This window comes from Nematostella vectensis, chromosome 6 (genome assembly GCF_932526225.1).
Source record: "Nematostella vectensis chromosome 6, jaNemVect1.1, whole genome shotgun sequence".
Taxonomy (NCBI): domain Eukaryota; kingdom Metazoa; phylum Cnidaria; class Anthozoa; order Actiniaria; family Edwardsiidae; genus Nematostella; species Nematostella vectensis.
This window is the reverse complement of record NC_064039.1, coordinates 72,538-88,220: the sequence shown is the minus strand read 5'-3', so window position 1 is coordinate 88,220 and position 15,683 is coordinate 72,538. Positions and strand designations below refer to the sequence as shown.

General features: G+C 45.9%; 2 protein-coding genes across 5 annotated transcripts in view; both read right to left on the bottom strand.

Moving 5' to 3' along the window:
* Window positions 1-228: 228 nt before the first annotated feature.
* LOC5511466 (elongator complex protein 4) overlaps window positions 229-15,683 on the bottom strand; it is a 59,495-nt gene continuing 44,040 nt past the window's right edge. Inside the window, exon 10 of the mRNA XM_048728520.1 lies at window positions 229-1,912. The gene's annotated coding sequence lies outside the window, so the exon portion shown is untranslated. The remainder of the gene's footprint in view (window positions 1,913-15,683) is intronic.
* Window positions 4,310-15,683, bottom strand: part of LOC5511462 — a 28,320-nt gene continuing 16,946 nt past the window's right edge. For 3 of the 4 annotated variants that reach the window (XM_048728519.1, XM_001631817.3, XM_032380801.2), the window contains one exon: window positions 4,310-8,771. In XM_048728519.1, coding sequence (XP_048584476.1) covers window positions 4,683-8,771 — 4,089 coding nt within the window. In that variant the 3' untranslated portion in view covers window positions 4,310-4,682. The remainder of the gene's footprint in view (window positions 8,772-15,683) is intronic. The other variant, XM_032380802.2, reaches the window with a different exon arrangement.

Genomic DNA, 15,683 nt, shown 5'->3' with positions numbered 1-15,683 from the left:
AATGGGACCTTCTCGCTCAAAGGATGCACACTTTACCTAACTCAGAGCCGTAGCAGGCCACGTAAGATTGGGGGGAACGTGCCCCCAGGACCCCACCCCCTGCTACGGCCCTGTAACTTTCCATGAATCTTATTTTATATGAAATGCGTATGAATGCGGGGGGGGGGGGGGGGGGGGGGGGCAGCAAAATCAAATTTAACTCCAAAGGACAGTTGTGATAAACAGCAATTCTTATCCCTAAAGATTTTTAATCCGAAGAGCACCAATGTTAGTTAACAATTAAAAAAAAACAAAAAAAGTTTTTTTCTTAAAAGTACTCAGTTGACTTGTGGTTTGTTGTAAAAAGCCTCGAGCGTGTCGGGACATCATTAGCGTAGGACCCCCTAAGAGATAGCAATAAGTAGAGTTTTATACCCACCCCATTCCCGGGGTAAGGGGGGGGGGGGGGAAGTGTTAAGTCGGCTCTTTTCGTATTCGTTACAATATTCTTTGACTAATAATATACATGAAAAAAAAAAAAAAAAAAACTATCGAGGAATTGAAAAACTCCTCGAAAACTAAAAACACAGCACTAAGCATAACATTTTGGATAAATGTCTTGCGAAAATGGTGCCAAGAAAAGGAAATATCCGAGGAATTTGAAGCCTACGACCCTGAAGCACTTAACAATTTACTCGAGAAATCGTTTCCCCACGTTCAACATGCAGAACAGCACATCTCCGGTTCTTCAGCCCAGAAAACATGGCTCTCGCGCGTCTTTTCCTGTTTGTTCTGCCTTGCATTTTTTTCGTGTATAGTATTAAAAGGAAATTATACGACTTTTCTCGTTCAATTTGGAATTAATTTACACTCGTGGGGTTTCTTCAAAAAGCTCAAATTGCAAATTTTGATACTTTTGTAAAAACCCACTCGTGGAAATTAATTCCAAATTGAACTCGCATGATTTCCTATACGAAAAGCAAATTTGTGCAGAGTTCTCTATAAGGCAAAAAATACAATATTGAGAATATTTTGAGTCGTTAAGTTATAAGCGGAAGTTTATAGACTTCTTTTCTAGAGTTCTCAATAGAACTTGACGGTTCTGAAGACAAGTCCTCGTGATCTTCATCAGAGCTCCGACCCATGCTCCTGGAGGAATCGATTGAAGGCAACCTAGTCCTCATTTGCCTTCCTTTATCTCTACCTCGGCCATCTTCACTCTTTTCACGGACCGTCTCAATTACTCCAAACTCTTTTTGTAATCTTCTAGGAACTTTAGATCCTTTCCGTTGAATCTCAGCTAAATCTTTATACAGAACTTTCTCGTAAATCTCAATAAACTTGACTTGCCTTCGGTGTTCACGAGACCAAACTCTCGTGCATGCTTCCAAGCTCTTGCTCAACCCCTTGTTTCTTGTATTTGCGTACTTAGCAGCAAACACGATGTTCCTGTAAGAACTTGTAGAGAGAATTCGAATGTCTCTTGTCATGATCTCTATTCTTCGTCTTTCTAGTTTTTCTTCCGGTGTTTCGTCGATGTAATCAAGACTATGAATAAAATGTGTCGCGTCACTTGGCCTTCGAGACGTCTCAGAAATGGCGACTTCTTTTTTCATTTTTTCCGAGATCGTTTTGAATTCTTCGTCATCGGGATAATGTCTTTTTAAGAGTTCTTCCAGATTGCTACCCATTGCTTTATGTGATAGTACATTCATATGTTTAAATACAGTTCTCTATGCATAGCGACATGTTCTCCCGTCACAAAAGTCAGCTGTCATCAGAGTAATCTAAAGAGACATTCTCCGACTGAATGTCAAATGATTAATAATGCAAAAGGTGAGATGGATGTTATATATTTTCCTCCATTCACGGGCACTGCATCTATTAGATCATTCTTTGATTCTTTTGCACACTGCATGAGATGGCGCATCACCTAGGATAAGATAAATTATGGTGAAAAAGTGTCTCTACTTGACGCTAACAAGCTAATATTGAGGCGAGGGTGTATAATATTCCTTAATAAAAATAGATATCACCTTCGTCTATGTATTCGTAAATGTTAACTGCAAATTTTAGAATTCTATTTGTCGTTTATTAATTGAAAGCATGATATATTTTGCCGCCTCCTTTGCTATTTTCTTTGGAGGGTTAAATACTAGAGAGGAAATCTGCCTCTCCGATTTCTTAGCGAAATCAAATCCCAAGGATCTACTTAGTTTCTCGAAAAAGTGAATTCTTAACTGCGTATATTTACTGCAGTGAACGACAAAGTGTCCGGACAGAATTGAATGTCCGTTCATGAACTTGTTTATAAGGTCTGTGATACCTCCCCTTCACTATTTTGAGGTTATGGTTGCTAAGCGAATTTGGCACCTTCGGTGGTTTTGATTTGGGATCTCAAGATAGCTGTCTAATTATAAGGCATCACTAGTAGCATCCCCCCCCCCCCCCCCCATGGCCTCCGCAGCTTTTCGAAATCCGTTACGGCCCTGCTTAACGTATGACTAGACTGACTGTAGGCTTGTATGTAGGCTTGTATGTAGGGAGTGGACGTTTTGATAAAATATCAGGTTTTTTTCCAATATAAAAACTTGATATCAGTATCTTTTTTACATGTGGATATATCGGTGTTGGCATAGTAACGTACTTTTTAGCCAATCAAATGCAAGCTTTTTTTACGCGCGGGAATTCACCAAAAGAACCCCAGTCGAAACCTTTGTCGAACTAAATTAATCGCACTCTGTCCACCTTTAGATTTCAAAATGGAATTAGAAAGCGCAAATTTTGAGAAGACGAGATGGGGTGGGGGTTAGGTTTTTACACTCGTTTACAGTCACGCGCTTACGAGTCAAAACTGTTTTTGGTGGACGACTTTGAAATCCTTCGAATTCTGCATCTCTCACAGCTTTAGATCGATCACAACCAAAACAACATCAAAGTGGATCGCCTTCTTAGCTACTGTCACCGAGAAAATACCGATAAACACAAAGTCAGCAACTGAATAAAGTTCGAATTGTTTCTTAGCTCTGCGTTGTTGTTGATTTAGTGCGTATGTATTTCTTCTCTGCTTTCTAGACACCTGGAGCTTTTCGGTGCTCCCTCATTGGTTAGCGGTCTAACGGCCGCCGGAACTGCGAAATTGCTCCTTCAAGGGCCGTAGGAACAGAGATTGTCAAGCTAAATTCTGATAATAAACCTCGAAATTCCCTCTAATTTGACTAAAATGTGTCTTCTAATCGACGCGTCCTCCGTGTTTGATGAGAAAACCCGATCTTGTTGCGTTGCGTAATCCGAGCTACTACCCCGCTGCAGTCCACGAAACCTACCCGACTAAGATAAATTTTTTATTAAGAGTCGAAAGGGTCGAGGCCTGTCGGGGCATCCGTTTCCCTGCTAGCAGAGGCCTCTTTTCTCTTTATTTCGCTGGGCTGGCGTTCGCGAGGAAAAGAGACCTCTGCCATGGGTCGAAACTGTTTTCGTTGCGCATGCGTGAGCGTTAATAAGCGACCGCATGACGTGCCAAAACCCGTACCATCGCGCGAAAGCTGTCAATATGCTATTTTTTGTCGCAAATTATGAATCAAACTCCCGGTTAGTTCTCCTCTTAGAAAAAAAGAAATCAACTGTTCAATTTCAATCACCTAAAACGCCACTAAAAATATTGAACAGCAAACGCAGCAAAGACGAGTTTTATCTTGTTTGTGGAATAAATCATCTGAAAGACATCTGTGCAGGCGAGTTTCTTCAATGTAAATATCGCACAGTTGGACTCGAAGAAAATGTTACAAAACTTTTTGGTAAACTTAGATTAGCTAATTCCAGAAGAATATACAATGGCTGTAAACGGTAGATTGACTCGTAAGTCAAAAGAGAGAAAAATCTGAATGAAGACAAGGCATTGAATGGCTTCTTTTATAATTCGTCGAGTGATATTTCTACGGAGGACGCCGTTTCGAATGCGGGCTTATTATCCCACAGCGGATAAACGCTTCACGCATGCGCTAGTCATTGTGGGCTCAAATAGTGGCCAGTAATTTATGAACGGAGCATGCGCTCTGGATCTCCCGTCCACGATCGTGGACGGCGGTTTGATCAAACGAACTTGCGACCCATGGCAGAGGTATCTTTTCCTCGCGAACTCCAGCCCAGCGAAATACAGAGAAAAGAGGCCTCTGCTAGCAGGGAAGGCATCCGTGGGTTGGCTCCCAGAATATCAGTTGGAGATCTGAATGTCTATAAATGTCACGCCACACAGCGGTATGTATATCTACAGCGTATTGGAAATGTTCAAATGAGTCAAGGAGGGGAGGGGGGCAAAACAAGGTCTTTGTAAAGGTATGACATTCTTCATTGTTATTGTCACATGGCTTAGTGCTTGGTAGGATACAGAGTTCTTATTACTAAGACACAGTCAGAAATAGGACTCGATGACAACTCCAGGTTCGGCCTTTTGCATACCGGTACCTGCGAACAGCGCAAATCTCGGCGAGCATACCACGTGATCATAGCCGGTACCGCTGACAAATACTTCGCCGCACCGACGCTTGGGATAACACTCTGATCATGGTTTAGGCATGTCTGAGATAGGTAGAAATTATTATACTACGCTAGTCGCAAACAGATCTGAAGTGTCCAGAATGTCTAGGTATGCTAGTCTCAAACAGATCTGAAGTGTTTAGAATTCCTAAGATAGGTATAAATTATTATACTACGCTAGTCTCACACAGGTCTGAGTTGCTTAGAATGTCTAAGATACGCATTTCTCTATCTAAGATTGTTTTGTTGAGCTTAGAGCTCTTGTCAGGTTTAGTTCTAATCGCTGGGTTCTGCCGATTAAGGTCGTCGAGAGAGTGACTTTGAGAAGCCTGTTGAAGTTTACTTGAGGATGACGTACTACTACTTTTACTGTTCTGCTGACTCAAGGCTCCATCTCGAAAATCCTGTGGAGGCTTGGTAGTAGATTCAAAAGCCGCGGCCTGGCGCTCAGTTGGTAACGAGACCGGAAGTGACGCAGGGTTCTCTGCCTCTATCTCCCTTATTGGGTTTAACGCGCTATTTCCGGTCAACTTCTCGCCACACTCCCTCTCGATCTCCGACTCCATTGAATATGTCATTGACGTCACGCTACTGCTGTCCGCACTACTGATACCGGAGTCACCAAAGAACATCGCTCGCACTCGCTGCCTGTCCGGTGAGGCCAAATTTCTGCGCCTGTCCGGTGAAGGTAGACCGCCCGGACGACTGTTCACTTGAAACACGTCGTTAGAAGAACGATGCGGTGAATCGTGACCATTGTAAATCACGTGATGATCGGAACGCTCTAGCCTATGCGGGGAGTTATGGTGCGGGTGTGTGGTGGGGTAGCTGTGTCGATAATCAGCGTCCCTGTGGAGCGCCTCGGCGTGGACTAGGCCCGATTGTAATAACGTGGGATCAGATTTACTTTCGAAAACGGGAGACTTCGTGACATGTAAAGCTCGAGAGCCCTGACTGTTAGGGTCCTTTTGTATAATGGTCAATGTATTGCTCGATCCATCGGGCTGCTCCATACTGCTGTGTTCGGTGGAAGATCGGTTGATGATAATAGTAGGCGAAGTTTCGCGTTTGGTCACCATCTTGTCGCCATCTTGTGTTTTCCTACAAGCCCCTTCCGCCTTATCTTTTCCATCTCTCAGCTCTCTCTCGTATTCGTTTCCCCGATTCCCAGGGGTTTCGGGTGAAACAAGCAGAATTCTCTGTAGCTCGGTGGGCATGGCGTAAACAGAGTACTCTCGCCCAGACGAATCTCTCGCCGATGACACAGGCGATAACTCATATTCAACCGACCTTGCCCTTTGCTCTAGCTCTCCCGGGACCTTCCCTAACGCTGGCGCACTCAGGCTTCGTTTCCGAACTTTAGGCTGGAAAGTGCCTTGGCCCGAGGAGGATAACGACGGTGGATCTTGATGGAAAGACACGGGAGAGGTACCGGTATCACGCATGTTTCGCCCCACATTGCTTGACGCGGCCTCGAGGAGAGAGGAAGGAGAGCTGCTGTAAGAGAAATACCGCGGAAATATAAATCCCCCATCGGAGGTTTCGCTGCCGGGCGCAGACGTGAAGCCACTACTCGCGGCGGAAGATAAGCCGCTTGCATGACCAGAAGTAAATTCGTCAGTAGTAGCGACGTACACGTTGCCAGACGGTGACGTTAGCGTGCCATGGAAGGGTGACATATCCGGTCTGTAGTCCCAAGAAGGGGACGTTGTTCTGCCTGTTTCGAGTACTTGAGACACTACTCGCACAAAGAGAAGAGGTGCCTGCCGCCTTTGCAATAATGGAACGAAGTTTTCCTGGTCTTTTTGGCGCGCTTGTTGTTTCGTAATAGCAAGGTGTCGTAAGTGTGTGACTGGCACAGTGAGCGAGTTATTAGCGAGAGGAAAAGAGTGATTAACCGAGTCAAAAGGCAAGGAGTACGTCCGTACAGCTTCGAGGTGCGGGTGGCTAGATTGGTAGCGGGGTGCTGAGTTGTTGCGTGACAGCCGTTTCTGTGTGGGTGCATTACTCGATCTGACATATGGCTGGAAGCCTTTTTTAGTGTCTCTGTTACTCGCAGGCGTGGTTACGACATCCTTAGAAAGTCTGGACGGCAAAGAGTCCTCTTCTTCCCCCTGGTAGGAATGGTTAATATAGCCCGAAGGTAGAGAGTGAGGTCGGACATCCCTTGCCGAGGTCGGACACCCCTTGCTGTCACAATGCTGGTCTGAGTTCGTCGGCGATTTCTTGCGGACAGAGCCAGTACTACGTCGACCAGTGGGATACCTGCTCTTGACTGGCGACCCTTTTATTCCGCCCTCATCTCGAGAGTCGTTCCGATCAAACGTGAAAATTGCGTGTTGGCGAATAAGTGGTGAGGACCCACGCCGTACTCGCTCTCCGTAAACGGCTAACGAGTCATCAGACATCTTTGTCGAGTCTGTGCTTTCAACAGACATGTGTCTGACGTGATGGGCAGACGGATGGACCCTCAGAGAATCAGCTTTGTCTTCCTCAGTCTGAGTACCGGACGAGACACGCGCAAGTTCCGGGTGATGTGTGTACAGTTTACCATTTGTATCTCCCATAGACGAGAAATCCTTGGGGCTTGTAGCTTCAGCTGTTAATTTTGAGTTTGTTGCTGCGTCGGTTGAGTCTGACCGTGAGGACTGGCTACAGTTTTTACAAACAGGCGATTTTGCGGGACTCTTGATCGACCCGTTAGCACCACTTTCGCGCGCTTTCTGTGACGTCACATGTGGCTTCTTTAAAGCCTTGTTCTGCCAGTGTTTAGCAGTGTATCCGACAATGTAGAGACTGCCTCGGCGCCCTCGGCGACCACGTGGCGAGCCTGTAGTCGATTCTGAAGACAACGACTTCGAAGGCATGGAGCGAATTTTATCTATAGGTGATTTGACCTCCGAACACGTGCTTGCACTGTCCCCATCGCTGATCGTGAGGGAAAGTGGGGACTTGGCACGAGAAGGAATCGCGGAATGAGAAGACACCAGGGGGCTGACCGGGAGAGATGGACTGGAGGCGAATGTGGCCAAGGTACCCGGGTGCAAGGATGTGGTCGTCAAGGCACACGATGGTGTGGTTGTCAATGCACACGATGACGACTCACTCTTTGTCGGCAGTACCGACAGGCCAGCAGCACCATCCACTTCAGAGGCCGGTAAAGAGTCCTCCCGCTGATGACACTCGCTCATTTGAATTTCTTCTTCAATCGATGGTACAATCAGTTTGTTTCTGCTTTTGTACGATTCTGGGGGAGGCGCCATAGATCCCCTGGGGGAGGCGGAGGTGCTTGTTATCATAGGCGTGGTGAAGATATTGTTTCTTGGGGTGCGACAGCGCGGAGATGAGGGTCTGCTATGACGCGGGCTGCGTCGGCCGGAGTTCCAATACGATCGATTTATCGCCCTTTCATCGTCTGAGTCCGAGTCATTATTAATACGAATACCATCCTCGATCAGCTGGGTTATCACATTGTGGTTTTCCTGGTGACTCTGGCTTGAGACAACAGGCTGAGCAACACGCAATGCGCTCGCCGCGCCGAATATCACAGGCCGCTTACGTCGTGGCAACTTCATGCGTGCCTTCGCATGTGAGTAATACAACGAGAAGTTGCTCACAATGACCGGAACCGGAAGTGCTATCATCAGTACTCCGCAAACAGCGCACAGAGATCCCACTATTTGACCCTGCCATGTGATCGGGACCATGTCACCATAGCCTAGAGTAGTCATGGTAACAACGGCCCACCAGAAAGTGTGTGGTATTGTGGTGAAGTGCGTGCCTTTTGTGTCTTTCTCTGCGTAGAATATGACACTGGAGAAGATCACGACGCCGATGGTGAGGAAGAAAACGAGGAGGAAGAGTTCGCTGCAACTTGAACGCAGAGTGTGGCCGAGGATCTGCAGCCCATACGAGTGACGCGACAACTTGAAGATACGGAACACACGGATTAATCGCACGACGCGAAGCACCACGATGGTTTTGAAGTTTGACTCTCGAACAATTAACGTCAAGTAAAACGGTAAAATGGCTCCCAAGTCTATCCAGTTCATTGGCTTCTTGAAAAAGCTTAGTTTATCTGGACAGAAGATTAGACGGACCAGAAACTCCAGGGTGAACCACGCCACACAGACAGCCTCTAGAATGTACAGAACAAATCCTTCGCTCGTCTTGGGGTTATCGAACTTTGGCACGGTCTCCAGACAAAACAGGCAGACTGAAGAGATGATAAGGAACATGGTTATAAACGCCAAAACCTGAAACATAAAAGATCACCGTTAGATCAGACAAGATTACCGATAGTACAGACGAGATCATCGGGCGAGATCACCAAAACAAAATACGAGATCACCGATAGAACAGACGAGATCATCGATAGAACCGACAAGATCACCGATAATACAGGCGAGCTCACCGATAGTACAGGCGAGATTATCGATAGAACTGGCGAGATCACCAAAACAAAAGACGAGATCACCGATAATACAGACGAGATCACTGATAGTACAGACGAGATCACCAAAACAAAAGACGAGATAATCGATAGTACAGACGAGATCACCGATAGAACAGACAAGATCACCGATAGAACAGGCGAGATCACCGATAGAACAGACAAGATCACCGATAGAACAGGCGAGATCACCGATAGTACAGTTGAGATCACCGATAGTACAGGCGAGATCACCAATAGTACAGGCGAGATCACCGATAGTACAGGCGAGATCACCGATAGTACAGGCGAGATCAACGATAGTACAGCAGAACTCACCGATAGTACTGGCGAGATCAACGATAGTACAGCAGAACTCACCGATAGTACAGGCGAGATCACCAATAGTAAAGGCGAGATCACCGATAGTACTGGCGAGATTACCGATAGTACAGCAGAACTCACCGATAGTACAGGCGAGATCACCGATAGTACAGGCGAGATCACCAATAGTACAGGCGAGATCACCAATAGTACAGGCGAGATCACCAATAGTACAGGCGAGATCACCGATAGTACAGGCGAGATCACCGATAGTACAGGCGAGATTACCGACAGTACAGGCGAGATCACCGACAGTACAGGCGAGATCACCGATAGTACAGGCGAGATCACCGATAGTACAGGCGAGATCACCAATAGTACAGGCGAGATCACCAATAGTACAGGCGAGATCACCGATAGTACAGGCGAGATCACCGATAGTACAGTTGAGATCACCGATAGTACAGGCGAGATCACCGATAGTACAGTTGAGATCACCGATAGTACAGGCGAGATCACCGATAGTACAGGCGAGATCACCAATAGTACAGGCGAGATTACCGATAGTACAGGCGAGATCACCGATAGTACTGGCGAGATTACCGATAGCACAGGCGAGATTACAAATAGTAAAGGCGAGATCACCGATAGTACAGGCGAGATCACCGATAGTACAGGCGAGATTACCGATAGTAAAGGCGAGATCACCAATAGTACTGGCGAGATTACCAATAGTACAGGCGAGATCACCAATAGTACAGGCGAGATCACCGATAGTACAGGCGAGATCACCGATAGTACAGGCGAGATTACCGATAGTACAGGCGAGATCACCGATAGTACAGTTGAGATCACCGATAGTACAGTTGAGATCACCGATAGAACAGGCGAGATCACCGATAGTACAGGCGAGATCACCGATAGTACAGGCGAGATCACCGATAGTACAGGCGAGATCACCAATAGTACAGGCGAGATCACCAATAGTAAAGGCGAGATCACCAATAGTACAGGCGAGATCAACGATAGTACAGCAGAACTCACCGATAGTACAGGCGAGATCACCAATAGTAAAGGCGAGATCACCGATAGTACTGGCGAGATTACCGATAGTACAGCAGAACTCACCGATAGTACAGGCGAGATCACCAATAGTACAGGCGAGATCACCGATAGTACAGGCGAGATTACCGATAGTACAGTTGAGATCACCGATAGTACAGGCGAGATTACCAATAGTACAGGCGAGATCACCGATAGTACTGGCGAGATTACCGATAGTACTGGCGAGATTACCGATAGTACAGGCGAGATCACCGATAGTACAGGCGAGATTACCGATAGTACAGCAGAACTCACCGATAGTACAGGCGAGATTACCGATAGTACAGGCGAGATCACCGATAGTAAAGGCGAGATCACCGATAGTACTGGCGAGATTACCGATAGTACAGCAGAACTCACCAATAGTACTGGCGAGATCACCGATAGAACAGGCGAGATCACCGATAGTACTGGCGAGATTACCGATAGTACAGGCGAGATCACCGATAGAACAGGCGAGATCACCGATAGTACAGGCGAGATCACCAATAGTACAGGCGAGATCACCAATAGTACAGGCGAGATCACCGATAGTACAGGCGAGATCACCGATAGTACAGGCGAGATCACCGATAGTACAGGCGAGATTACCAATAGTACAGGCGAGATCACCGATAGTACAGGCGAGATCACCGATAGTACAGTTGAGATCACCGATAGAACAGGCGAGATCACCGATAGCACAGGCGAGATCACCGATAGTACAGGCGAGATCACCGATAGTACAGGCGAGATCACCGATAGTACAGGCGAGATCACCGATAGTACAGGCGAGATCACCGATAGTACAGGCGAGATCACCGATAGAACAGGCGAGATCACCGATAGTACAGGCGAGATCACCGATAGTACAGGCGAGATCACCAATAGTACAGGCGAGATCACCAATAGTACAGGCGAGATCACTAATAGTACAGGCGAGATAAACGATAGTACAGGCGAGATCACCAATAGTACAGGCGAGATCACCAATAGTGCAGGCGAGATCGCCAATAGTACAGGCGAGATCACCAATAGTACAGGCGAGATCACCGATAGAACAGGCGAGATCACCGATAGTACAGGCGAGATCACCGATAGTACAGGCGAGATTACCGATAGTACAGGCGAGATCACCAATAGTACAGGCGAGATTACCGATAGTACTGGCGAGATCACCAATAGTAAAGGCGAGATCACCAATAGTACAGGCGAGATCACCAATAGTACAGGCGAGATCACCAATAGTACAGGCGAGATTACCAATAGTACAGGCGAGATCACCGATAGTACAGGCGAGATCACCGATAGTACAGGCGAGATCACCGATAGTACAGGCGAGATCACCAATAGTACAGGCGAGATCACCAATAGTAAAGGCGAGATCACCAATAGTACAGGCGAGATCAACGATAGTACAGCAGAACTCACCGATAGTACAGGCGAGATCACCAATAGTAAAGGCGAGATCACCGATAGTACTGGCGAGATTATCGATAGTACTGGCGAGATTACCGATAGTACAGGCGAGATCACCAATAGTACAGGCGAGATCACCGATAGTACAGGCGAGATCACCAATAGTACAGGCGAGATCACCAATAGTACAGGCGAGATCACCAATAGTACAGGCGAGATTACCGATAGTACAGGCGAGATCACCAATAGTACTGGCGAGATCACCGATAGAACAGGCGAGATTACCAATAGTACAGGCGAGATCACCGATAGTACAGTTGAGATCACCGATAGTACAGTTGAGATCACCGATAGTACAGTTGAGATCACCGATAGTACAGTTGAGATCACCGATAGTACAGGCGAGATCACCAATAGTACAGGCGAGATCACCGATAGAACAGGCGAGATTACCAATAGTACAGGCGAGATCACCGATAGTACAGGCGAGATTACCGATAGTACAGGCGAGATCACTAATAGTACAGGCGAGATCACCAATAGTACAGGCGAGATCAACGATAGTACAGGCGAGATTACCGATAGTACAGGCGAGATTACCGATAGTACAGGCGAGATCACCGATAGCACAGGCGAGATCAACGATAGTACAGGCGAGATCACCAATAGTACAGGCGAGATCACCGATAGTACAGGCGAGATCACCGATAGTACAGGCGAGATTACCGATAGTACAGGCGAGATCACCGATAGTACAGGCGAGATCAACGATAGTACAGGCGAGATCACCGATAGTACAGTTGAGATCACCGATAGTACAGGCGAGATCACCAATAGTACAGGCGAGATCACCGATAGAACAGGCGAGATTACCAATAGTACAGGCGAGATCACCGATAGTACTGGCGAGATTACCGATAGTACAGGCGAGATCACCGATAGTACAGGCGAGATCACCGATAGTACAGGCGAGATCAACGATAGTACAGCAGAACTCACCGATAGTACAGGCGAGATCACCAATAGTAAAGGCGAGATTACCGATAGTACAGGCGAGATCACCAATAGTACAGGCGAGATCACCAATAGTAAAGGCGAGATCACCGATAGTACTGGCGAGATCACCGATAGTACAGGCGAGATCACCAATAGTACTGGCGAGATTACCGATAGTACAGGCGAGATCACCGATAGTACAGGCGAGATCACCGATAGTACAGGCGAGATCACCGATAGAACAGGCGAGATCACCGATAGCACAGGCGAGATCACCGATAGTTTAATTTATATTCATAATTATCCCGGATAACCCGAATCTCGTTAGAAAAGGCGAAGATCCAATTCCTCTATGTTTTCTATGTTTTTTTTTTTACATTACAGCAAAACAGCATAAGATACTTTAAGAAAAGGACTCTTTGGTTTAACCCGCGCGCCATATCGACTCCCCTCCTTTCTATTTTTAGTAACCACCACCCCACCACTCACCTTCGCCCATGCTTTGACATTTGCATCGTGTTGTTTGCCGCTGTTTCAACAAACTTGAAACCAAAGACAAAACCCCATTTGCGCGAATACCATCGAAAATGTCCTTCTAGTATCAAGGAAACAGGCAGTGGCGGTTTATTTGGGAATACAGTACTTTGGGGCTTGGAATATTTCTAAAAAAGTGTGAAAAAAATGGGAACAAAAAATGACTTCACTCAAGAGCGGAAAACCTCGTGCTTAAAACACCGTTTTCGCTTTAACTTGCTGCTTCTTCATTTTCCATTCACCATCTTCCTAGGGTCAAACGAAATCTGTAAGTGAGATCAATAAGAACTGCTGATGTTGATTTTTGTGAATATCTCGGTGAACTGAGAGGGAAATTCAAGAAAAAGCCATACACTTCCTAAACTATCCTGGCATGAAGAAAGCATTTTTGTGATGATCAAAGCCAGCAAAGCTGAGCTTCTGTAACAATGAGAAATAAGGAGGGCGATATTACTGTACTTCTTGTAATATTGAAATTGTAACTATTGTACTTTTACAAGCTGTAGTCTGGTTTTGAATCAAACGCAGTATCACGGCCATGGATTTTATCGCTCGTCGCTATTTTTCTTTTTTCTTTACATGGTTTCGCAGCTAGTTGGCGTAACAACAATACGCGCGGGTGAGTAGGACCAAATAAAAGGTATCAAATCCTCACGCGCAGTGGCGGGTTGGTGGCTACTAAAAATAGAAAAAATGAGAATGGGCATGGCGCGTAGATCATACCAAAGAGTCACTCTCTTGATTACAGTCATATCTAATGTTGCCATATTTGTGTACAGTTGTTCTCAACTACAAACCGTATAGCATCAAAAACAACCTTTATAAGCAGAAATAAAAGCCGGGAACACAAACCGCAAATGTATAGCACAAAAAGCACAAGTAGGCGATCTTAATGGCACCCACGTGCGATATTGTACGATAATTCTAGTCTAGTTTAGATAGATGTGTCAATCCGTATCTCTCTCTGGATTATTCTGATCTCTGATCTCAAAAAAGCATCGGGCTTTTGTGGGGGTTGACGTTTTGTGATATTTTTTTTTTTTCAGACTGTCTTAACAACAATGATGGGGGGTTTCAATTTAAAATAAAATGCCCTTCAATTACAATTCAAGTTTGTTACCTACACAGGCATCCAAGAAGCTTTTTCTTAGTGAATTCTGGGAATACAGAAAGGCCGATATAATATATTCCCTTCTCTTCTCCTCATTTCTCATTCCCAGGCCTAAAAATGTCAACGGAGGCAAAGATATTCTAAGAAACTGGTTGTCCATTCAGAAGTGCTCCCAGTCTGAGGGGTTTCCTGTGGGGTTCCCATGATCCAGGAAGCTCAGAGGTTATACCACAAGGAATGATCCAGGGATCGATGGCTTAGAGGTTATACCATACGGAATGATCCAGGGATCGATGGCTTAGAGGTTATACCATAAGGAAATACCCAGGAATCGATGGTTTAGAGATTATTTCATAAGGAATTACCCAGGGATTGATGGTTTAGAGGTTATACCATAAGGGATTACCCAGGGATCGATGGCTTAGAGGTTATACCATAAGAAATGATCCAGGGATCGATGGCGTAGAGGTTATACCATAAGGAAATACCCAGGGATCGATGGTTTAGAGGTTGTACCATAAGGAACGATCCAGGGAACGATGGCTTAGAGGTTATACCAACAGGAATGATCCAGGGATCGATGGCTTAGAGGTTGTACCATAAGGAACGATCCAGGGAACGATGGCTTAGAGGTTATACCATAAGGAATGATCCAGGGATCGACGGCTTAGAGGTTATACCATAATGAATGATCCAGGGATTGATGGCGTAGAGGTTATACCATAAGGAATGATCCAGGGATCGACGGCTTAGAGGTTATACCATAAGAAATGATCCAGGGATTGATGGCGTAGAGGTTAGACCATAAGGAATGATCCAGGGATCGATGGCTTAGAGGTTATACCATAAGGAATGATCCAGGGATCGATGGCTTAGAGGTTATACCATAAGGAATGATCCAGGGAACGATGGTTTAGAGGTTATACCATAAGGAATGATCAAGGGATCGATGGCGTAGAGGTTAAACCAAAAGAAATGATCCAGGGATCGACGGCTAAAGGGTTATACCAAAAGGAATGATCCAGGGATCGATGGCGTAGAGGTTATACCATAAGGAATGATCCAGAGATCGATGGCTTAGAGGTTGTACAATAAGGAATGATCCAGGGATCGATGGCTTAGAGGTTATACCATAAGGAATGATCCAGGGATCGATGGCGTAGAGGTTAAACCATAAGGAATGATCCAGGGATCGATGGCTTAGAGGTTATACTACAAGGAATGATCCAGGGATCGATGGCGTAGAGGTTATACCATAAGGAATTACCC